This window comes from Pinus tabuliformis, chromosome 9 (genome assembly GCF_031772625.1).
Source record: "Pinus tabuliformis cultivar Carrire ecotype Pingquan chromosome 9, CPIR1, whole genome shotgun sequence".
NCBI classification, from domain to species: Eukaryota; Viridiplantae; Streptophyta; class Pinopsida; order Pinales; family Pinaceae; genus Pinus; species Pinus tabuliformis.
Genome location: NC_142307.1, coordinates 340,156,628 through 340,183,015, shown reverse-complemented (window position 1 = coordinate 340,183,015; position 26,388 = coordinate 340,156,628). Strand labels below are relative to the sequence as shown.

At 39.7% G+C, this 26,388-nt stretch overlaps 1 protein-coding gene and 2 pseudogenes across 1 annotated transcript; all 3 read left to right on the top strand.

The window, feature by feature from the left end:
* The window catches only part of LOC149148613 (putative GTP diphosphokinase RSH1, chloroplastic pseudogene), a 30,210-nt pseudogene extending 12,366 nt beyond the window's left edge, over positions 1-17,844 (top strand).
* A 669-nt stretch (positions 17,845-18,513) lies between these two features.
* Positions 18,514-19,925, top strand: LOC149148612 (protein PLASTID TRANSCRIPTIONALLY ACTIVE 14 pseudogene; annotated as a pseudogene).
* Positions 19,926-20,066: 141 nt separating this feature from the next.
* On the top strand, positions 20,067-26,291 carry LOC149148611 (putative GTP diphosphokinase RSH1, chloroplastic). The gene is made up of 4 exons (XM_089442221.1): positions 20,067-20,096; positions 22,607-22,664; positions 24,262-24,974; positions 26,127-26,291. The coding sequence occupies exons 1-4, from the start codon at positions 20,067-20,069 to the stop codon at positions 26,289-26,291; spliced, it is 966 nt and encodes a 321-aa protein (XP_089298347.1).
* The last annotated feature ends 97 nt before the right edge of the window (positions 26,292-26,388 follow it).

Genomic DNA, 26,388 nt, shown 5'->3' with positions numbered 1-26,388 from the left:
GATAAGACCTCTTCTGCTTCTAGATTTTGGTTTCTTTGCTCACTCTCTTTAGATTTATTCAGGGGTTTTGCTGTATGTGATCAGTATACCACTGTGGAAACTCCCTTCCTTTGCATGATTCCGCATTTCCAGCACACCACCTTTACAGGCTTTCCTGGAGATTTATATCTCCCTCTATATTTAGACCTCCCACTCGATGTCTTATTTTTGTTTCTGTTCAGGGACCATCCTCGTATAGACAAGGCATCACCATTCTGTCTCTCCATATTTTTCTGTCTCATTTCCTCCGTCAGCAAGGATGAGACTATTTCATCAAACTGTAAGGCAATTACATTGCTACCTATTGGAATAACCATACTATCCCATGAATGTCGTAGAGAACACAACAAACTGATGCACTTATCTTCATCTAAAATTTTAATATCAATAGATAATAACTGACTTACCACAGTATTAAATGTGTTCAAATGCTCTGTCACCGAGTCTCCATCTTTCATCCTCAAGTTATGCAACTTTTTCCATTGGAACAGTTTATTCACCAGAGACTTAGATTGGTACAAAGTCCCTAACTTGTCCCACAAAGCCTTCGCCATAACTTCCCATGATACATTCAACAATTCTAAATCTAAGACATACAACCGTATTGTGCTCTTTGAATTCTAATCCAACTTCTTCCATTCTTCGTTGGACACTCTTGTTGGTTTAGTACCTGGATCTACCGCGATCCACTGATCTTTATCCACCAACAGATCCTCCATCTTGAGTTTCCATAACTCAAAACTCTGGTCATTAAATTTCTCGATCTCTATTTTTCCATTTCTCGCCATCTTCTTTCACCACCAAAATTGATCCTACAAATCTCCCACTGAATAGGGTCTAACACGCCTGAGTGAAACCCATTAGTAACAAAGGCATCCCCTTGAAGCCAAAACAACTCTGATACCAAATTTAGGTTTTACCCCTGTACAAAAATTACCTGCATATGAATTCTAAAACACAAAAAATAAATAATGTGAGAGCATAACACATAAAACACATATACATAGAGATTTTTCCCTGGATCCCAAAACCGGGACTACCAGCTTGACTTTTTTGTCATTATGTTCCTTTCAATGTTACAATACATATTGATACATGCCGAAGCATCCAATACCATGGAATGAAAACCATCACATGTAAAACCATGTATCGAAAACCATCGCATCCAAAACCATGTACCAAAAACCATCGCATCCAAAACCATGTGCAAAAACCGTGCACAAAACCATAGGTAGGTCTGGCCAACCTAATATAGGGTCCAAAAAATAAAATTTTCCAGGGTGCTGCCCCAGACCGCATAGAGGGGGGTTACCTGCACCCCTCAAACCCCCTGTGACCCCCACGCTATGCAATCGACACAATGAAGGCGGGGCTCTGCCCCCCCTCTAACTCCTCGTTAACTATGTGGGCTAGTCATGGAATGAATATAACACAACCAAACAATTTCTACTTTAGGTGGATCTACCTATATACCCTTGCTATAAATAAGATGACCAAGGACCACTCCTGCTTTGTGATGAGCCTCAATATCATAATAAGAATATTGAGACTTCCAAGTCTACCGATATAGGTGGATATTGGTGGCCGCCCACCTATTCCACCTAGATCTCTAGTTGGTTTCATTCTTTTCCTTTTTTATTGTAGCATTTACTATTTTTAGAAGTTTTTAAGGCCTAAACTTCCAAAAGTAGTTTTGACCCCCTAAACAAATTTTGTTTGAGATATGCAACAAGCTTGTGGCCATGGTTGGGGCTTGCCACAAATCCTATAATACTTGGAGATATCATTCCAACAAGGTATTGTACATGCCAAACAAAGATAGTATGACCAGGTTATGACCCCAGGAAGTTGGTTTCCCATCTAAACCCAACAAGGCCCACAAAATCTTGGTGTTTCATCTCTTGGGGTTAGGGTTTTGGTTGTTTAGGTTTTTCCCTTGTCATTCAATAATAAATAGGCCACTGATCCTCATTATAACATAGTTTAGAGGCATGTATCCACCACATCTCTTCTCAGAGATAAGCTACCATCGCTCGAGCTAGTTTATTTCGATTTTTTTTGTAAACATATTTCAATATTTGATATTAATGAAATGAAGTGTTATTTCTACTTCTTCTCTGTATTTATGGTTATATATGTAATTTGTTGTGTTCCTGTTTAAGTTCGAATAAGTGGTATTAGAGCAGTCTGCTATTTCTCTATTTTTCTTTGCATGTCCCCAATGAGGTCAGGATATAAGGAGTTAGGGCTTGAATTGGTAGAATATTTGCAAGAACATCCTCACAAACCCCGATGGCCTCCCATGGCAGAAGAGAAGAAAGACAAGGGGGCAAGATATCCTTTCAAAATATTGCTCGAAGAAGCCCTTGAGTGACAGGGGAACACGATGATGGAAACATTTTCCCAGATCCTTCAATGACTACCAAAAGGCGACGCATCTCCTTCCAGGAACCACTCTAGAAGCACTACACCTTTTAAGGTGCAAGTTAACTTTGGCATCCCCATATTTAAAGGTCAAATAGATGCAGACACCATAGGTAAATGGTTGAATATTCTAGAAGGATATTTTTTTGTTCATGATTTTTTCGGCCTGGAAAAGATTACTTTTGCACTTCTCAAAGTTGCGCCCCACCTAAAGGACTGGTGGGAACCCTACTATGAGAAGAAGGACAAAAGTACACCCTCACTATTTTTAGATGCACCGAGTTGGAATTTGTTCCGAGACACCATCAAGGAGCAATACTATCCTATCAGGAGCTATGAGGATAAATACATAAAGTGGACCATGTTGTGGCAGGGAAGGGACCAAGATGTGCCAGAGTTTACCAATGTTTTTCATACCCTTTGCACAAAGTTGGGTATCAAGGATTCTGAGCGACATTTGTTACTCAAGTACCATGACTATCCACTCAGGTACATCCAGGATGAGATGGAGTTCCTAGACATATTCTTGCTCGACATAACGTACTGATATATTGTCCAAATTGATCAAAATTTTAAACATAACAAGTGAGACTTTGGGTCTGTGAATTTGAAGCAAGGGAAAGGCATCCCGAAACCACAGAGAAAAGGAAAAATCCAAGGTGGGGTGACCCAAGACAACCCGCTGAAGCCACAAGAAAATAGCAACAGTGCGAAGACAAAGAAGGACAAGGGAAAATGGTGTGAGTTCGATAAGAGCTCCACTCACAACACAAGTGAGTGTCAGGCCAAGCAGTCACTGGTGGATGAGATGAAGGCTTTCGAATCAGATGCATGTTCTGACTCTGAGTTAGAACTTGACAAGGGGACGAAAAAAGGAGGAAGATCATTCACACGGAGCTTAGTGCCACTGTGGCCACCACGAAGATCCAGAGAATGAGCCTGAAGATCAAGAGGAGGGGGAACACCTCTTCTAGTCACAGATGTGGCTGAGGGGTTCTCCACTGCAGTTCATTATCAATGTCAAGGGCCAAAAGAACATCATTTCAGCAGAGGTCGTGAAGTGGTTGGGCCAACTGGCTATAACACATTTGCATTCGTACACCATCGAGTGGCTTCACTAAGGACGAGATCTCCGCATCAGCCACCAGTGTCTCCTTCCCTACAACATCAAGCCTTTCACATATGAGGTATGTGTGATGTTGCTCCTCTTGAAGTTTGTGATGTATTATGAGGAAAACCATACTTGTGGAAGTGACATGTTGTATATGAGTCTAGACCTCACTATGTGATTATTACTTTGGGAAATAAGTTCTATAGGATACAAAAGGTAGCCCCACCTACCACCATCTCTTTGATCACTACAAATAAATGCAGTAAGATCATTTCACAAACCAAGAAATTTTTCTCATTATGATTCGCCCTTACGGAAAGAAGAATATTGTGGACATGAATTTTAGACATGGTTCCTCCGTACAATAGCAACAAATGGATAAGGTCGTGGAGGAGTAAATGAAAATTTGTTCCTCACATACTGGGGTACCTCTGCATTTTTGAGAAGCGTTCCATCGATCTAACCCTAAGTGCACTGCTACCTAATGGACTGATCTATCGACGCTCTATACTAGAGAACGATGAGATCAATAGGAGATTCAATATTTGTTGCATAAAGGGAAAATCATGCCAAACTCATCAACCTGTGGGAGCCCGATTGTATTGGTATAGAAGAAGGATGAGACCTGGAGACACTGTATTGACTATCAGGCACTAAACAAGATCACTGTTTGGAATAGGTACCCAATCCCATAGATTGATGACCTTATGGACCAGCTCAAGGGGGCCAAATATTTCAGAAAGATTGACTTGAAGTTTGGTTATCACCATGTTCCTATCGAACCCTCCAATGTGTGGAAGACTACCTTAAAATTCAAGGAGGAGGTTTTTGAATGGGTTGTCATGCCTTTCAGGTTGATGAATGCCCCCACAACCTTTATGAGATTGATGGACGACATCTTGTGACCCTTCAACAATGGCATCATGGTTGCGTATTTTGATGACATCTTGATTTTTAGCCAAAATTGGGAATAACACCTCCATAATATTCATCAGGTCCTCCAAACCCTTTGACAACACAAGTTGTGTGCCAATTTGGAGAAATGCACTTTTAGCATGACCCAGGTTCAATATTTAGGGTACATCATTAATGAGCAGGATGTTCATGTGGACCCATCCAAGATACAAGTCATTCAACATTGGTCATCCCCAACTGCCCTAACAGAGCTCTGAAACTTTCTAGGTCTCGCCAATTTCTATCGTAGGTTCGTGTTGGGGTTCTCTCATATCACTTGGCCTTTAAGTCAAGTCTTTAAGAGCAGAGCCAAAGAAATTTTCTTTTGGTTTGAAACCCAAAAATAGGTGTTCTACGAGTTGAAGCATCACCTCTTCTCAACACTAGTTTTCACATTACCATACATGTAGCAACCATTTTGGATTGAGATAGATGCCTTTGACTATGCTATTGGTGCAGTTCTTACATAGAAGGGGCAGCTAGTGGCTTACCACAGTGAGACACATTTAGACATATTCTGAAAGTATCCCAACTATGAAAAATAAATGTATTCCGTTGTACAGGCATGTCTTCAATGCAAGTATTATATTCTGGGGAAGGAAATGATCATCCATAGAGACCACCGACCCTTGTAGTTCATATAGACACAAGGGAAGTTGCAGAATGATCACCATCAGAAATGGTCCACAAGCCTGCAACAATTCCATTTGAACATTAAGTACAAGAAGGGAATCACCAATAATGTTGCAGACTTCCTCAGCCGACCACCAGTCATGGCACTGATCACTATGTTCGACTCCTATGGGAACGAGACTTCGAGGTGGCTGCATCTTTACAAGAGTGTTCCATAATTCTACATCACATAAAAAAAACTTCTAGAAGGTAAGAAAGTTCCAAAATTTCACCCCCAAGATGCATTGTTATGCCACCTGGGACACATATGTGTACCTTCAAGTGAGCATGCCAATATGATTTGGGAGGTGCACTACAATAAGGTTGCTGGAAATTTCGGAGTAGAGAAAAAAATGGTAGTACTAGATAAGTATTTTTATTGGCCAAATCTTCATTAGGATGTTAGAAAGTACATTAGATCCTGCATTTCCTGCACCATTGCTAAATCAACCATCAAGAAGCAAGGCATATATACTTCTCTTCCTACTCCTAGTCAACCTTGGGAATCCATCTCCATGGATTACATGTCGGGCATTCCTTCTACTAAGCACCGAAATGACTACGTTTTGTAGTCATCAATAGGCTCTCCAAGATTGCCATTATGGCAGCCTACAAGAAGAGTATCACAACATAGGGCACTTCTACGATATTATTTGGGAGAGTGTGGTTACACTTTCGGATCCTGCATTCCACTATCTCAGATCAGGATATCAGATTCCTAAGTTCATTTTGGTCAGGTCTCTGGTCGATGATTGATACCAAACTTACTAAGTCCACGACTTTCTGACCCCAAACTGATGGCCAAATAGAGGTTGTCAATAGGATGATCGTAAACATTCTTTTCATGAACAACTTGAAGCATCCATGCACATGGGATGAAAGCCTCCCCTATGTCCAACATAGCTACAAAAAAGCTCTCCATAACTTGATGGACCATAACCCCTTTCAGGTAGGGTTGGGAATTTTGCCATTATATCCCATTGATGTGGCCATACCATTTGTAGCTACTCAGGTAGATTCAACTCATGCCATTTGGAAGCCGACAAGGCTAACAACTTCTTTGAGCGCATTCAGCACATCTTCCAGTAGGTCCAAGATATATTGGACAGAGCCAATGCTAAGTACAAGCAGTGCCATGATCAACCTCGGGTGTCGCATAAGTTCCAGATGGGTGACAAAATTTGGCTACATTTAGAGAAGGAAATCCTCAATGGACCCCACCTCAAGATTTCCCCACTCCGATATGGCCCATACACCATCACCAAGTTTGTAGGGAAAAATAACTTCAAGATCATCATTCCACCGTTCCTTGGTCTGCACCTAGTGTTCAATATAAACCGCCTTCAACCATGCTTTCCACCATTGCTGGACACATCTGATATTGCAGAACAACTCACACCAATAGAGCTAAACCCAAATTGCATGGAACATGCCACAATTGATCAGATCATGGAAATTCATATCAAGAATAGTTTCCAATAGAGGATCCATCTATATCGAGTTGTCAATGCAAGCCAACTCCTTCACGAGGGAAAGTGGTTCACGAGGGACCAAGTTCAAGAGAAATTTTCTCACCTCATGGAGGCTCTACACGAAATGGGGACCATTGCTTCCTAAGGAGGGAGGACTGATCCAACAGAATATTGGTGTCAACCCACCTATTCTACCTAGACCTTTAGTCGATTTCATTAGTTTCCTTGTTTATTGCAACATTTACTATTTTTAGCAGTTTTTACAGATCCTAAACTTCTGGAGCAGTTTTGACCCCCTAAACGACATTTTTTTATGTCTGCATGAAGCCCATAAATGTAGGAAAAGGCATACCAAAAATCATGCAGTACTCGGAGAGAAATTTCCAACAAGGTATCGTACGCACCAAACAAAGATAATATGACCAAGTTACGACCCCGTGAAGTTCGTTGCCTAGCTAACCGCAACGGGGCCCATAAACTCTTGACGTTCCATCTCTTCAGGTTAGGATTTTGGTTGTTTATGGTTTTTCCTGATCGTTCAATAATAAATAGGCCCTTCAGCCTCATTGTAACATAGTTTAGAGGCATGTGGCCACTACATCTCTTCTCAGAGATAAGCTACCATTTACCGAGACAGTTTATTTCTATTCTATTTGTAAACATATTTCAGTATTTGATATAAATGAAATGAACTGTTATTTCTGCTGCTTCTTTGTATTTATGGTTATATCTGTAATTTATTGCATTCCTATTTAAGTTCAATCAAGAACTTTAATTATCAACCTGGGGTTCATATAAACTTAAGAGGTGACAGTGTGAGATGCATAGTAGGTCAACTTCTACTCATGCCAGCGTCAATCAATGGATAAGATCAAGGCATACAAAGATCACCCTTTCAAATAGATCAAGGAAGGGAATTGCATGAAAAGACAGAGATTTCTACTCTAACTGCAAGAATGGAAATATCATTGTACTTATAGAAATGAAAATGTTATTCAATCGATCTCAACATTAGTTACCATTCTAAATTTTGACGACAAAGATTATTAGAGGGTGTGGGGGAAGCGAGCTAAACTAGGGTTTGCAACAGGCATCAGTGCTGGTTACCATGGATGGGTGAGGAGGGGGGAGTTCCACTCCCTCCTATAATCTTGTAGTTTTGAACCGATTCAAGAAACCTATGGAGGCAGAAACTGGGAGTATCAACATAGAAAAACAGAAAAACATCAGAGCACAAGAATAAGAAGAGAATCATGAGGAAGTCAGAAGAGAGAAGAGAAAAGAAGGAGGTAGTCAGAGAGATGATCACAAGAATATGACATAAATCTGTAAATAGGTCAGCCATCACACCTCGGGTTGTTTTAAGTGATCTAGCGCTGTAGATGCATAGGGATCACATGGTGGCGTATGCAATAATATGCAAATTTATGGGGATATGGCAAACGGAGAAGGCTTTGCATGCTTGGATAAAGAACCACTGGAAACCTAAGGGAGAAATAAATCTTCACCTTGGGTCCAAGGGTTTCTTCACAGTAGTGCTCAAATATTTAGAGGACAAAGACAGAGTGTTCGAAGGAGGACCATATTTTTATTTTGCTGCAGGACTCTACATGTGACCACGGGTGATGAATTTTGTCCCGGAAATAGAGACATTCACATCAGTGGTGGTATGGATTAGAATCCACTCCCTACCTCTAGATTATTGGCTGCCAGAATCCTTAAAAGCCATAGGCAATAAACTAGGTCATTTTTCTAAAATATCAGATGCGACTCTACGAGGAAAATGCACCTCCTTTTCCCGCATATGCGTAGAAATGGACCTATATGGAGCACTTCCGAACGAAATTATTCTAGAAGTATATGATGAAGAATGGGTGTAGACGGTGGACTATGAACATGTTCCATTCAGATGTCACAAATGTCATGAACACAGGCACCTGTTCAGATATTACCCATTAAACAAAAATGGAGAGCAATATTAAAACCAACACAGGCAAAGAGACTGAAGACTTTTCTAATGTGGGAGGTAGAGGGAAAGGAGGGAAAAAGAACCAGAAGGAAACCAACTAGGAGAAGCAACCAAGTCATAACAGATTCAAGATATTAGAAGAAGAAGATGAGAACAAGGGAACGAACTAGATACTAGAGGATAGTCCTACAGAGAAAGAAAATAATGATAGCATGGAGGATATACCTGAAAATAGTAAACTAAAGGAGGATCTGCCAAGCACTATGGAACTTGACGGGGACCATGAGATGACCCCTAACGAGGTTGGAATGGAGGACCATGATCTATAGGAAATTCTTGAAAGGGAGAATCTTGATCTAGAAAAGTTCTTGGAGCAGGGAACCACCAAAGGGGTTGATTCTCTACCACAAGAGGAGTTTGACAGAGTACAACAGCTCTTCCTTTGGATATCTCAAACAAAGGGTTTTGGAGTCAAAATAAACCATGATAGCTAGGAAAATAGAGGGGTAAAAACGATGGAGGAAACATCAAGACACGCTCCCAAGAACCCAAGTAGGAAAAGAGGAAGAAAACGATAGAATGAGCTGCTAATAGAGTGTGGGAAGCTCATGATCAACTCAGGTAAGATGAAAGACCTTACTAGTTACTCATTTAGAAACCTTTCTTAATGAAGCTTGCAACCTGGAATATTAGGGGTCTAGGAAGCAAAAGGAAACAAAGAAATCTTAGTAATAGAATAAAGGAAGAAAAACTAGATATGGTGTTTATCCAAGAAATAAAATGTTCAATAGATAAAATAAGAGAGATACATAGAAAATGGCTCATCAAGTATGAATATATGGAAGTAAAAGTAGACAACATAGCTGGAGGGATTCTCACACTTTGGAATCCCCAGAAACTTGGAATACTAGATGTTGAAGCATCCAAGAACTACCTATCAATGGTGATCCAACCTTTGGGTGATAAGGAAGTCTATTTGATCACAAATGTCTATGGTTGTCAAAAACTTGAAGACAAATTCATGCTTCTTAGCTCATTGGAGGAGCTAAGAGAAAGATATCCTGTTATGCCCTAGATTTTGGGAGGGGACTGTAATATGATCAGATCTCTTTCAGAAAAAAAAGGTGGGACCAAAACACTAGGCAGAGACTCCATAACCTTTCATAACTTCCTAAAAGACATGAGACTAGTGGATACAGAGACAAGAAATGGTACCTTCACCTTGAATAATAAGTGGGGGGGGACTTCTTAAGTTGCTTCTAAACTAAATAGATTCATAATCTCTAAGGATCTCATTCTCACAGGCCTTGACTTGTCTGCTTTAATCCTCCCTTTTGGAGGCTCAAATAACTAGCCTATCCAACTTGAAGCTTCTTTGATAGGCACTCTGAGAATTAGAACTTTTAGGTTTGAAAATATTTGGCTCACCCACCCTAACTTCATCAACAATATTGGAAAATGGTGGGCAAAAGATATGGCTGTTCAAGGAACTAATATGTTCCTTCTGCATTAGAGACTAAAACACATCAAACTCAGGCTTAAAGAGTGGAACAAAAATGAATTTGGCAATATCTTCAAAGCCAAAAAAGAAGTTAACCAGAAACTACAGGGAATTAACCATGTCCTCATCACAGATGGCTTTACCGAGGAAAGGAAAATACAAGATGACTCTCATCAGCAGGAATGGGAAGAAAAATGCAAGCAAGAGGAGATCTTCTGGAGACAGAAATTGAGAGTGCAATGGATAAAAGAAGCAAAAAGAAACAATTTTTTTTTTCACAAGTCAACCATGGATCCAAGGTCTCATAACAGGATTTCAAAACTTAGAGATACTCAAGGAAAACAACTCAACACCCACAAAGAAAAAGAATTTTCTCCTATACAACATTTCCAAAGCATATCAGAGAAGCCTCTCATAGATAGATCACAATATATCAACAACTTCACAAAGTACATTCCTAAGCTTGTAACAAGAGAGGACAATTACAATCTTAACAGGCCAGTGATTGAAGAGGAGGTCAGCGAAGTCATCGAAGAGATGCAAAATGGGAAATCTCCAGGCCTGGATGGGTTCAATGTAGACTTCTTCAAAGCATGTTGGGAAATAGTCAAACAAGATATCCTTGATGTGGTGGAGGAATAGAGGAAAAACAAAACTATTTTGAGGGAGCTTAATGCCTCTTTCATAACTTTGATTCCAAATCATGAAAAAGCTATGACACCAAATAGATTTAGACCCATAGCTTTATGCAATGTGGTGTACAAAATAATATCCAAAGTAATTGCAAACAGGCTCAAGCTCCTTCTTCCAACTCTAGTGTCTAAGGAACAAACTGAATATGTGGAAGGAAGGCAAATTCTAAATAACATCATTCAAGCTCATGAGGTGGTTCATTGTCTCAAGAGTAATAAACAAGTAGGTATGATTGTACAACTTGACCTAGCCAAAGCTTATGATAAGCTAAGCTGGGCTTACATCAGGGAAGTAATAAAAGCGCATGGATTTGACCACAACTAGATAAGATGGGTAATGGTGCTTGTCACCACAACTAGCTTTTCAATCCTACTTAATGGTTCTCCATCCAGAACATTTAGGCCTTCGAGAGGCCTCAGACAAGGAGATATGCTCTCCCACTTCCTCTTTATTCTCATGATCGAAGGTTTAGGCAATGGAATCAAATCAACCAAAGAAGAAGGAAAAATCCAGGGTCTCAAACTCACCCTGAATGGGAATGCCTTGACTCATCAACAATTTGTGGATGACACCATGCTACAGGGTACACCCATAGTTAAGGAAGCTAAAGCTTTCAAGAAAATCCCGAATGACTTTGCTATGGTTGTTGATACAGAGGAAAGCTTTTCCTTTTTAATCGTAACATTTCTATTCAGAGAAACCTTACCAGAATTCTCAGCTTTCAAAGAGAACAACTTCCTACCAAATATCTGGGAATACCTCTAATGGAAAATCCTCTGAACAAGGTAGTTTGGGAGCCAGTCACTAATAAACTCCAGGATAAAGTCTGGAAATGGACTATCAGGTCTTTGAATTTAGTAGGAAGGCTAGTGCTAACAAAAGTTATCCTACAAACTATTCCCATATTCATGTTTTCATCCCTTCCTGCTCCTAAAGGAGTTGTGTAACACATCAGAAATATCCAAAGGGACTTTATTTGGGGAAAAGGGGAAGAGAAAAAGAAATGTGCTTTGGTAGCATGGGATAAGATCTGTAAACCTAAGACATATGGTGGTTTGGGACTTCATGACCCTGAAACCCTAAGCAAAGTTTTGGGGGCAAAATTATAGTGGAGATGGCTAAAAGAATCGGTAACCCCTTGGGCCAAGGTCTGGAAACAGAAGTATGCAAATAACTGGAAAGAAAGAGATCACATTCGAATGTCTGGGCTCATCAAAGGCTCCCACATTTAGAACAAATCTTGGGAGAATAGAGCCATTGTTCAGAAACATAGTTTCTGGGAGATCAGAGATGGAAACATAGCTTGGTTTTGGGAGGACAACTGGCAACAAGAACCTAACCTGTTAAGAGAAGAACTAGCCAATCTCAAGAATGACACTGACAACAAAGGTTTACTCAGGGTAAATGACTTCTAGGATCAGGATAGGAATAAGGGAAAATGGAGAATATGGAAGGACCTGGTATATAGTGAAGAAACCCCTTTGAAGGCCTAGGTAGAAGCTCTTGCAGTGATCTTGGAACAAAGAAATATTTTGATATCAACTTCGTCAGACCAACTGAGATGGGGAAGAAACAACAAAGGCAATTTCAACCTCAAAGAAGCCAAGAGAATGGCCCTAGGGCTTGACTTTCCAAACCCTGATAAGGTATGGAAGGACCTATGGCAGAACCAGCACTAGATGAAAATCAAATTGTTCATGTGGTTGGTGCAACATAAAAAGATTTTGACTTGGGAAAACCTTCAGAAAAGAGGTGTAGCTAGTCCATCTAGATGCCAGCTATGTGAATTACAAGAAGAAACAATGGAACATCTACTCAACCTCTACCCTTTCACCTCCACCTTGTGGAATTGGGTGGCTTCAATCTTCAGACAAATAAATAGGGACAATTTCAGCATTACTGGCACTTTGAAGAATTGGAGGAGAAACTTCTCTGAAAATGAAGTAATCAACAAAGCTTGGACTCTGGTTCTAGGCTTTCTAATCTGGGATGTTTGGAAAGAACACAATGATAGGATTTTCAAGAATATAATTGGCTCAACCCAGAGAATCATAGCTCAGATCATTAGATAGCTAAAAGAGACTATAGGAACCCTTCTAAAGAAACCCTTCGAGAACCCACCTCAAGACCAAGATGCACAAATACTATTACATTTGGGTCTACAAGTGCCTTTTCCCCAGGGGTTGTATGTCATATAATAGCAGATAAGGACTTCTGGAAACCTCCTCCTCATGGTTTTTTGAAATTCAATATAGATGGAGCCTCTAAAGGAAACCTGGGGGTGGCTGCGTATGGCGAAGTCATAAGAGATGAGCAAGGATACATAAAAGTCATCTTTCATAGTCATTTGGGGAAGGCCACTAATAATATGGTGGAACTCACAGGCATAGATCAATGCCTAGAAATCTTGATTGAATCAAATTTATATAATACTATCATTGAAGTTGACTCTAAATTGATAATTAATTCAGTCAAGAAAATAAGTAGTGGCACAACACCAGAAAAAGTGTCGAAACACTGGAGGTTATTGCAGGTTTATCAATGTATACAATCACACCTGAGAGCCCTGAGAACCCTTAATTTTGTTCATGTGCGCAGAACAGCCAACACATTATCAGATCGTTTGGCAAACGAAGGAGTAGTCTGTTCAAAAAGTAATAGAAGATATGACTGGATGTCAACTCCCCCAGGGAGATTGCGGGAAGATTGTCACAGACAGGCTACCAAAGACAAGGAATACTTTCAAAGCATGATAAATAACCAGAGAGACAACTAATGGGAACATAAGAAAATGGAATAATCACGGGGAAGTAGCAAGTGGTAAATAGCAGGCAAGAGGGCAGACACTTGAATAAATTTTGCCCTGAACTCCATCATCGTATGGATTTCGGGTTGGTTACTGCATGTAGGTCAATTCTACAGACGGACCCGAAAAATATAGAAAGATGGCCTATTTAAATAAGTTGATATATGAGTTTTTTTGTAAAGATAGAGTATGGCAGATAAAATTGGATTTAAGCATATTTCCATCGATATGCAAAAGATCAACGACGTAGATAGAAAGGACTTGGAATCGTTGGATCTTTTAAATCGATGAATAGTAATGGTGAAAGAGCATGAAGTTAATTCATGGGGAATGGTTTTGCAATAGTAAAAGTGGTATTTTGGGCACCCTCAAACCCTTGAGTGGTATTGAAGGGTGAGCACCTGATGCCACTCATTGAGCAACACGTAGCAATGAGGAGGAGAGAGGAAACCACTACTGGTCAACCCGAAATCCCTTACAGTCGTTGGATCTAGCGCATGCAGATCAACGGTTGTGGTTTGTCGTGAAAGTTGATTGATCCAGCCAACGATAACCGTCAGATTGAGCGCCAGATCAATGGCCAAGATCTAATCGCAAATCACATTAGAGTGAGGTCAAGGGATGGCGAAGTTAGAATTGCAATTCGTTGATGAGGAATTTAGCGACACACAAATAGTCGTTGGATCGGAAACTGGAATCAATGGTGGAGATTGGGCCGATCGAAGATCAGTGATTGAAGAGCACCATGGATCGCCGATGGACCGGGAGTGCGGACCCGCCGATATTTATTATCACGGGTGTAAAAGATTTGAAGTTCGGCCTTTTGGGTGTTGAGCAAGAATTCCTTTGTCTTCTGATATCATGATCAATTCCGGTTTTTAAAAGGAAACCTGATAAAGTGATGTGATCGGGTTTTAAGGCTTTAAGCCTCATTTGAATGCTTCCAATAGGTTTTGTGGGCCATAACCCACAGGAAGATGTTTTGTTTACAACGCCTTTGTAGTCTTGTTCAGGATTTTCACAGCTTTTGGAGTTTGGTTTGGGTTTTTCCAGCCCAACTGCCTGTTAAATTTTGTCAGAGCTGGTGCTGCTCTTTGTACATTATGTATTTTTCTAGATTAATGGAAGGTCCCACTCTTACTTCATCAAGAAAAGGAAAATGTCATTCAACCAAATGTAAAGACTAACTCTAGTTGTAGGAATGTAAAGACTTTGCTACTTGTGGAAGTTAGAAATACTAACCTACTTGCAGAATGTAAACCCTATTATACTTGCAGAAATGTAAATCATTAGTCTAATTGCAAAATATGAAATAGTTGCTTTGCAAAGGAAATCAATCTATCAACAATAGTGCTTGTAACTAAAACCATAAGAAAGCATGAATTCAAGAATCAGGCCTAATCTACTTTGCATTGATGAATCACCCTTTTTATCACTATTTTCAAGGAAACTTAACTTTAGTGACAGATTCCATGTGCATTTCATAAGAAAACTATCAATACTATTCAGATTTGGAAATCTGTAGTCTAACCGCAATTACAGATTTGTACTTGTAGTAAAGGAAAGGCAGGTCTAAAGTGTCCTTTGGTCCTCCTCAATCATGGCTTCAAAGCCTTTGGGTCATTATTCAAGCCTAAGAGACATAAATCTAGCTTTTAGTTAAAATTTGGTCAAGTTTTGATAATTCTATAGGATGCTATAATATCGCTGCAAGAGTGTTATAGGATGTTACATGATTGCTCTGTTTTGCTACAGGATTGGGTCTATGAGCATAGTGAGGGTGGAAAACATGTTTTGAATGTGTTAAACGGTATATGAGGGTGTATGATGGTTGTATGAGGCCTCTTCCAAGTCTAGCACTTCTGAGAGGCCCATTTTGCACAAAATCAAATGCTCACAGTATCCTTCAATGTTGTTTCGGTAGCAGAGTTTTGAGGGAAATGTGAGATGACAAGGAAGAGGTTGATGATGACAAGAGAGATGAGGATGAGAACGCCAATCCTACAAGACACTGGTAGTACCTGTAGACCAACAGTCAATCTAGTTTTGTAATTGAAAATAATGCCAAACTAAGGATCAAATTGTAGCAAAATGAACTTGACAAGAAAGGATGAGTTGAATTTGATGAAAACAAATAGGAAATGATGGGTTAAATTTTATTTCATTAAGAGTAAATCTATCTTGCAACATGCATATAACCTGTTAGAGTCGGCCTTGCCAGTCCTCTGTCAGAGATCAAAACTCTTTTTGCATTTCATTTTTAGGTGTCTCGCTCGATTCACTTAGTTGCATTCCACTAGGGGCATGCCATAATCTGACGGAAGGGTCTTGTCAGTCATTTCCCCTCATGCCTTATCCTGTTGATTTAGGTCTGTTTGTCAAATCATTTTAAAGGTCATTTACGGTCCTGTTCTAAATCTCTTGGTCAGCAAAGAGTTATTAGGTCTAGGGTTTAGTTGATTCAGTCCTCAAAATGTCCAATAAAGCCAGCAGGCCAGAGGGAAGTTTGGATTTTCATCATTAATATTGCTCAGGGATGATTCCTCTTCAAAACTCTGTTTTGAAGAGGAAATTGTCAAATTGATTGTTTGTAATGAGTATGTCTTTTTAGAGGTCCTCCGTCATGAATTACTTCAACTGCAGCCTTGGTTATCCTTCGCTAAGACATGCCACCATCCCTGCAAAAGACAACAAAGAGATTCATTATTCAGTCCAAGATCAAAAACAGAGTTCATTGTAAGAAGTGTCAAAGTCTTCAAATAGTGGGTTTGTAAGAAGCAAAATCAAATTCTCAACTATGTAAGGTAAATCCATTGTTTTTACAACCCATCTGCATGCCAAAGATATCAAAGAAGCCCAAGTGAAATGTGGAGGAGCAAAATTGAGTCTAAAGGCCGGAATTATGGAGAAATGTTGAGCACGGCGCACTGGGCAGAGTGCACGATGCACAGAGCTGGAACAGAAAATTTTTGCCTCTGCTCTATAAAAACTCGAATTCCTTGCTCCAAATAAATTTCTAAGGCTGTGAAACGCTTTTGCATAGTGTTTGGTGCAATTGGACAAGTAGAGTGTAGTGAACTTTGTTGAGTTTATCAAAGAAAGCAAAATTGCCACTGAGGACTGTGGATGGAACTACTGTTGTATAGTATCTTTTGAGGCTGTGAATGTTTGTAAAGCTATAAAACTTGATACAGGAAGCAGATCTAACTGTAGCATTTTATCATGTGCTTGGAAGGCACTAAGGGTGTTGAGTGGATCTTTTGCTAGCACAACACAATCTCAACCTTCGTCGGCAGATGGTGATGGACTGTGCAAAGCTGGGGAAAGAAATAGAAGTCATCAATGTGCTAGATATGTTGCGTGTAGTGATGACATTCCTTTCACGGGAGAATCTTGTAGCAAGCATGTTGATAATGTTACTCATTTGAAAAATTATAGAATAAGCTTAAGTACAAGAGCTCATATGAGATGGAGAGCATGCTATTCATCTAATTCCAGTCCAGAGTATCCTGATACTATTACCGTTAAAACACTGTGGGAGGTTCTAAAACCGACTATTTCATATCTCTCATCTGCACATTTGTGATTGGCCAAAGATGCTCTTAAGTTAGCCTTTGAAGCTCACGATGGGCAGAAGCGGATAAGTGGGGAGTCGTTCATCATACATCCAGTAGAAGTTGCCCGTATCCTTGGCGAGCTTGAATTAGATTGGGAATCAATTGCAGCTGGCCTCTTACATGATATTGTGGAAGACAGTAATGTTGTTACTTTTGAAAGGATAGAAGAAGAATTTGGTCCAGTTGTACGTCGCGTTGTCGAAGGAGAAAGAAAGGTTTCCAAGCTTGGTTACACAACATGTGTACTCTGCCTCACATGCCGCCACATAAACAACATAGCATCGCTTCAGAAACATTGAAGATTTTTGCACCTTTGGCTAAGTTGTTAGGGATGTACCAAATCAAGTCAGAGCTTGAAACATTATCCTTCATGTATACAAATCCAGATAAACTTGCTGACCTGAAAAGAAGAGTTGAACAGCTAAACAAAGAACAGGAAAAGGAACTTTCTGAGGCAAAAAGAATTTTGGGTGCAACAGTTATTGATTATGCTTATCCAGTACATATAGAGATTGAAAACAAAATGATAGCTGCAAAAGTTAACAGGAAAACCTGTGTCCCCAATGCATGCACTTGCAAATGCTGAAGTTGTGGAGGTAATCACTTATGATGGTCCCTCAAGAAAAATAGTTTTCAATCAGCATCAATAGTGGCTACAATATGCAAGGACTCGAAGTGCCTGTCATAAGATAATGAAATTTCTGAGGGAGCAGGTGTGGCGCATCCATTGTGCGCGACGCACAGAGCCTGAGTTTATAGTGTAATTTCCAACGGGCGCGGCGCACCCACAGAGCGCGGCGCACAACAGAGAGCCTGAATGCTGGGATGGAACCAAGATACAATGTTGAGATCGTTGCAAGGAACTATTAGTACTCAATATATAGAAAGGACGAGAGATCGCCCGCATCTTATCCTCTACCATGGATACTGTCGACATGCTAACACAATCTATGAACCCACTCATGGCGTACTGGGACCCATCCACATCAAATCCACAGTGCATACGCATTCAGTTTGCCTTATGGAGAACCACCCATGAGCCCAGAAGAGATAATTTTGGGCGTTTACAGTGTTGTGTTTTGTTTTTTCCATGAGTCAAAATCTCCCACAGTGAGCCTTGCTTTCTGAGCAAGTTCAGAAATTTCTGCTCTGATAAAAAGAGGCATGAAAAGCAAGGTTTTCATATTTTACATTTACAATTCAAGCCTCTGACAAGAAGAAAAAGGCCTTAATCTCTTCTCCTACAGATTAATCTTTACCACCTTCTGAGAAGAAATTGGAGCCAGTGGATCCTGATTTTTATAGGATCAGCTATAGTAAATGTTTTCGTGCTTATGGAGTAGAATTCAAGGAGGAACCTGATGGCATTGGAGTTTATGCTGCAAGAGACGTGCCACATCTTCACAGACCTAGGGTGATTATGGAGGTTCCCATGGAATTGATGCTTACAGTCAGCAAGAACCTTCCTTGGATGTTCTTCCCAGACATTGTGCCATTAGGGCATCCTATATTTGACGTTATTAACTCCATAGATCCTGAGGCTGACTGGGACTTGAGGTTGGCTTGTCTCCTATTGTTGGCTTTCGACATCAAGGATAATTTCTAGCAGCTTTATGGTGACTTTTTACCTAGTGTTGAGGAGGAAACCTCTAGAACTACAAGATGAAAATTTGGCTAGCATGATTAGAATGCAGCAACAACGTACAAGGAACTTTTGGAGAGAACACTGGTGTGCAGATGCTCCATTTAAACTGAAGCGCCTTGCTCATGACCATGAATGTTTTCTTTAGGCAGTAAGTATTGCACAATCACGTTGCATTACAATGACTATGACAATTGGGGCCAAAGTCCAGGAGGCCAATATGCTAATTCCATATGCTGACATGATGAATCATTCATTTAACCCAAATTGTTCATATCGATGGCGTAAGAAAGATCAAATGCTAGAAGTGGTCATCAATGCTGGACAATCCATAAAGGCAGGAGATGAGATGACATTCAGTTATATGGAGAAAGATGCGAAATGATGTATGCATGGCAAGATATGGCTTTTCATCTCCTGTGAATACGTGGGATGTGGTAGAATTTTCAGGGGAAGCAAAAATACATTTGGATTCTTTCCTTTCAGATTTCAATATTGCAGGGTTGGCAGATGAATTCTATCATAATGATTCATCACCCCATAGACAAGATAGCTTTGTTGATGGTGCCATATTAGCAGCAACAAGAAACTTACCAAGCTGGTCAGAAGGGGATTTGCCTTTCCTCCCAAGTATAGAAAAGACAGCTGTTGAAGAGCTTCAGAAGGAATGCTGGAAAATATTGGGAACGTTTCCTACCACTGTTGATCAGGTTCTCAATATTTTAGAAGCTGACTCCAATGGTAGTAACAAAATTTGTGAAAGCGTAATCAAATACCAGATTCATCGGAAGCAACTAATAAAAAAGATTATTGAATCTCTATCACTGTACATGGAAAGGATATTGTTTTGACCAGTCAGAAATTTCAACTTTCAGCATTCCGAGCTAATGTTTGAATTCAAAAGTTGTGCCTAGGATCTATTAATATTCATCTTGATAACAATCAAGGAAACCAATGTGGCTGCATTTCATTATCTTGTGCACCAGGAGAGGCAGAGAAGAAAGGACCCATCGATAATATTATAAGGTATTCTCGAGCTTAGCAAATTTCCAGCTGGGATCGTCCATTGACACGTCTTCCCCTTTATTAAAGGCAAAAGAGCTAAATACAAAACCATTTTTATGAAGAATTAGTTTTCATCGAACGCCAAAAGGTAAGCAAACAAGATGGCTCGGGAGTTGAACGATCCTTCTGCGGTGAACAACTCAGATTAGTTTCACGGCAATCGACTCATTCTGAACGCGTGTAACTTGTTCTCTTTGTCCTACATTGCCAACGCCTAAATTTAAAACGTGTAACATCAACTGTAGCAGAGAAATAAGCCACATGGCCTATTTTGTCTTCAGTTACGATTTCATGAAATTTGCACCTACAGATTTTTGCCTCCTCATTGGTCATCAACCTATTCGAGCAGAAAATGTAACGCTTCTCCTTTACTGATGGTTGGCTTTCCTTTCTGTTAAATAACGATTAAATAATTCCCATTTTTGGGTCGATTGGATTTCTGATAGAAAAGTTGTATTTATTGTATTGAAAATCATCTGTAAGGGTTGGAGTTTCTGGGAATAGCGTGGAGAAAACCACAGTACTTTCATTGTACAGTTTTGGCTTGGATATTAATAGAATGATGCAGCTCTGATTCATGAGATCCCTGTGGTGTGACTTTAGCAATGCCTTTTTCTTTCTATGTTTCATATGTATTCTGTTATGTTTACCATCCATTCATAATCATTTCTGGTTGAATGTTCTTTAGTAGAAGAGGTAGAATTCAATTTGTGCTCTGCCTTGTAAAGCATTCATATTCCGTGTATCTTCTTCTGTCTAAAAAGGATTCATGCGTATGCCCTTTTCAGCTTTCCTCAGTAGTCTTTCCACTCCATTTTATTTAAATCTGATTGCTAAACCCCTCCCGCCTATCTTGCCTCACGAAATATTCTGTGTCTTTGATTTAATTTCCCAGCTCATGCGGTCCCTTGGTCCCACAGAGCCCAGAAAATTCAGTCATTCAAAAACCACCTTTTTCCATATCTATTTACTAGCCTAAAATCAGTATTCATTTTAAGTCATCCCAGACCATATCGTTTACTTCACTGAGCATGACTCGGAGAGAGCCCTCTCCTGTTCTGGTAGGGCTAGCTACCAGACTGAGCGTGGTTTGTGGTTACCCTGAATTTTGCCTTCCTTCAGCCTAAGGCAGATTTAGGCTCTAACATAGTGGCGACCATACTGGGGAGAAAATGTTTTGCTGGTAGATTGTCTTGTCCCAGTACATATCTCAAGTTCAGAGCTGATTGTTGATGGTGGACAACGATCAGACATAGCAAGGCTGAAATCCTTCACCTGGCGACTCTATTCACTGAAGAGTCCAGCAATCAATGCTTCATGGTGACTCCACTGCAGAGAGATCAGTAGCTTTGAGATTTTCAAGATGGAACAGTTTGCAAGAAGATACGCTCCCATGAGCCGAGATCACATTCCGGGCTTTCCAAATAAAATTCTGAAGGTAGATTGGTCAAGGAATCTGCCTACATTTAAAGATGATGGTAGGCAGGATGCTGTTTTACATCTAGTTCGATTTCACATGCATAAGTTGAAGGTTGATTTTCCTGAACATTTCTTGATGAAGATATTCCTAGCCACTCTGGAAGGTGAAGCCCAATCTTGGTATGAAAATTTTCCCGCTGCTTGTATTTACTGTTTAAAGGATTTTCATGCCCTATTCATTGAAAGATATAAAGCATCTTATCCATCATTAAATTTAGTCCAGGACTGTTGCAAGCACGCTTATGGTTTTATTGAAATCCTTGAAGAATACTATGAGGACGATAATTTCATGGATGAAGAGATCATGGAAGCCCTGTATGAAAATCCATTTCAACAACATAAAGACGATCATGAAAAATTGCAGCAGGATCAAGTTTTTAGTACGGTGGAAGATGAAGGAATTTTGCATCTTGACAGACAACAGGAATTACATGAAATGGATCAGCAGTATGAGGAGAATTTGTACACTCCTTCACCTGAAATTAATGACGACAATCACTGCTTGAGTAGAAGAAAACAAAAAGTATTATATCCTCTATCTGAAGACGAGATAGATCAACTCTTGAATGGTCATGTTCCAGCTCAAGTTAACGCTGATCTACAGTGTGCACATGGTCAAGAAGGTGATGGTGGAACTTCTTCCTCTTTTGAAAAGGATGATGGTCCTCTCAGCAGCTTTATAGATCAGCAGGTTGCAGATGTCCATATGGCTGAAAGTGATGAAAGAAAAAGTGTCGTTTCAGATTTGTCCATAGAAGAAGACAGCATGCAGGGAAGTCCAGTTCTAATTGATAATGTCAAGACAGTCATTTCAGATCTAGATTCAGATTGTGATGACCAAGAAAACCTTGTACTGAATCCCATGAAGGAGAACCCTGCTGCTGAAAACATCTGGAATGAAGAAGACAGAGTTATGGATCCAACTGTTCTCATGTCATCATAACAAAGCCTTCATAAAGAGGTAATCCAATCAGTTCATAAACAACATGATGAGATCTGCGGTCAAGTAAGTGAAAAAGTTTCCTTGGATGAATCGTTGGTAGATGATAGAAATGTCATGCTTGAGTTTCACGAATCAATTGAAATTTCTTTTCTCATGATTGATGAAAGTAATGAGAATCTGGCTGTCATATCATATGAAGATGATCAAAAATATATTTAGACTACCGAAGATCATATCATTCAGGATTCCATTTCAGATTCTTCTTCCTATGTTTCATGTTTTGCAATGTGTTTTGAAAAGGAAATTTGCTCATCTACTTGTTCAGAATTTTTTTAGGACCAAGAACATACTCTTAATGAAGTACATTATGAAGAAATACCAGAATCAAGAGAAAAAGATATCTTTTTTTTCCAGCAGGAGGTCAATCTTCATGTCTTTTAGGATCCTCTCACAAATTTGTTGCAGCCAGCAGTGAAGGTGATCATTGTAGTATTCAGTGATGAAGGAGATCATGGTCAATTATGTTTTTGGATGCCCAGTTACCAGTGTTTATTGTGGACCAGGAGATCTGATCGGGAGAATCAGTCAGGAAGGCATCTTCTTGATTGGCTACATTGGCATTTTGATATAGTTTGATGGTATATTGTCTTGTAAGAAACAAAGGTGGTTATGTACTGCCACCAAGCTTTAAATTTTAAGTTCAGGTCTTAGTATTTTGAGTTAGTTTGTTAGAGTCAAGTTTTTTCAGTCATTTCTGTTTGCATCGAGTTAGTTTGAGTCAAATTTCCAGTCAATAAATAGAGTCATGTTGGTTTGTCATAATAATGGACTCCATAGCCCAATGGATGAAGGCACTATCTGCTCTCCCAAAGATCTGCTATTCTTGGCACCTCCAAGAAGCTGGAGCTACCATCCCCATTACAGCCAATGTTAGAGTCGGCCTTGTCAGTCCTATGTCAAAGATCAAAACTCTTTTTTAATTTCATTTTTAGGTGTCTCACTCGATTCACTTAGTTGCATTCTACTAGGGGCATGCCATAATCTAACGGAAGGGTCTTGTCAGTCATTTCCCCTCATGCCTTATCCTACTGGTTTAGGTCTGTTTGTCAAATCATTTTAAAGGTCATTTACGGTCCTCTTCTAAATCTCTTAGGCAGCAAAGAGTTATTCGGTCTAGGGTTTAGTTGATTCAGTCCTCAAAATGTCCAATAAAGCCAGCAGGCTAGAGGGAAGTTTGGATTTTAATCATTAATATTGCTCAGGGATGATTCCTCTTCAAAACTCTGTTTTGAAGAGGAAATTGTCAAATTGATTGTTTGTAATGAGTATGTCTTTTTGGAGGTCCTCCGTCATGAATTAATTCAACTGCAGCCTTGGTTATTCTTCACTAAGACACGCCACCATATTTGCAAAAGACAACAAAGAGATTCATTATTCAGTCCAAGATCAAAAATGGAGTTCATTGTAAGAAGTGTCAAAGTCTTCAAATAGTGGGTTTGTAAGAAGCAAAATCAAATTCTCAACTATGTAAGGTAAATCCATTGTTTTTACAACCCATCTGCATGCCAAAGATATCAAAGAAGCCCAAGTGAAATGTGGATTAGCAAAATTGAGTCTAAAGGCCAGAATTATGGAGAAATGTTGAGTAGGACGCACTGGGCAGAGTGAGCGGCACACAGAGCTTGAACATAAAATCTTTGCCTCTACTCTATAAAAACTCGAATTCCTTGCTCCAAATAAATTTGTAAGGCTGTGAAACGCTTTTGGACAGTGTTTGGTGCGATTAGATAAGGAGAGTGTAGTGAATTTTGTTGAGTTTATCAATGAAAGCAAAATTGCCACTGAGGACCGTGGATGGAACTGCTGCTGTACAGTATCTTTTGAGGCTGTGAATGTTTGTAAAGATATAAAACTTGATACAGGTAGCAGATCTGACTGTAGCATTTTATCATGTGCTTGGAAGGCACTGAGGGTGTTGAGTGGATCTTTTGCTAGCACAACACAATCTCGACCTTCGTCAGCAGATGGTGATGGACTGTGCAAAGCTGGGGAAAGAAATAGAAGTCATCGATGTGCTAGATATGTTGCATGTAGTGATGACATTCCTTTCATGGGAGAATCTTGTAGCAAGCATGTTGATAATGTTACTCATTTGAAAACTTATAGACTAAGGTTAAGGACAAGAGCTCATATGAGATGGAGAGCATGCTATTCATCTAATTCCAGTCCAGAGTATCCTGATACAGTTACCGTTAAAACACTGTGGGAGGTTCTGAAACCGACTATTTCATATCTGTCATCTGCACATCTGCGATTGGTCAAAGATGCTCTTAAGTTAGCCTTTGAAGCTCACGATGGGCAGAAGTGGATAAGTGGGGAGCCGTTCATCATACATCCTGTAGAATTTTCCCGTATCCTTAGCGAGCTTGAATTAGATTGGGAATCAATTGCAGTTGGCCTCTTACATGATACTGTGGAAGATAGTAATGTTGTTACTTTTGAAAGGATAGAAGAAGAATTTGGTCCAGTGGTACGTCGCGCTGTCGAAGGAGAAAGAAAGGTTTCCAAGCTTGGTTACACAACATGTGTACTCAATGTTATGAAACCAACTCAGGAAAAGATAGAAAAGATAGATCAATGCCTTAGAATTCAGCCTCTTCGAGGGGGCAACCTCCTTTACATTACATAAATGAACAATTCTTGGATGATACAAATGAAAAGACCTCCTTTCTATATATAGGAGTCTAAGGGGTAGTAACATAATCAGAGCCGACATAACAATAATAATGTAAGGGCACAATAATAACAATAGTGGGCTTCTATGGGGAACAATAGTAACAATATGGGCACTACAAGGGTACATCAATATAATAAGTGCGTTTTACTAATAACAATAAGGGGTTACACTAGTAGTATAGGGGCCTAACATGCCCCTCTCCTTCAAAAAGCGTTGTCCTTAATGCTTGAGTAGTTCTTGATGCTTCTGTATAAAATTCTTGTCCTCCCATGTGGAATCTTCAGAGGTTAAGTTCTTCCACTTGATGAGATACTCTGAAATTAATCGATTTCGTAGCTGTCGGGTTCTTGTTTCCGTGACTGCTCCAGGTTCCAATATGATTTTTCCTTCCTTTTCAATTTCTGGCAATATTGTTTGAATTGGGATATTTTGCAACTTTTGAATAAGTGGCCATACTTATTCATCCTTCTTCCATTCATCCCTTGATACCAAATGTTATGAAACAAGCTCAAGAAAAGATAGAAAAGATAGATCAACACCTTAGAATTCAGCCTCTTCGAGAGGGCAACCTCCTTTACATTACATAAATGAACAATTCCTGGATGATACAAATGAAAAGACCTCCTTTCTATATATAGGAGTCTAAGGGGTCATAACATAATCAGAGCCGACATAACAATAATAATGTAAGGGCACAATAATAACAATAGTGGGCTTCTATGGGGCACAATAGTAACAATATGGGCACTACAAGGGTACAACAATATAATAAGTGGGTTGTACTAATAACAATAAGGGGTTACACTAGTAGTATAGGGGCCTAGCACTCTACCTCACATGCCACCACATAAATAACGTAGCATCGCTTCAGAAACATTGAATATTTTTACGCCTTTGGCTAAGTTGTTAGGGATGTACCAAATCAAGTCAGAGCTTGAAACATTATCCTTCATGTATATAAATCCAGATAAATTTGCTGACCTGAAAAGAAGAGTTGAATAGCTAAACAAAGAACAGGAAAAGGAACTTTCTGAGGCAAAAAGAATTTTGGGTGCAACAGTTATTGATTATGCTTATCCAGTACATACAGAGATTGGCAACAAAATGATAGCTGCAAAAGTTAATGGGAAATCCTGTGTCCCCAATGCATGCGCTTGCAAATGCTGAAGTTGTGGAGATAATCACTTATGATGGTCCCTCAAGCAAAATAGTTTTCCATCGGCATCAACAGTGGCTACAATATGCAAGGACTCGAAGTGCCCGT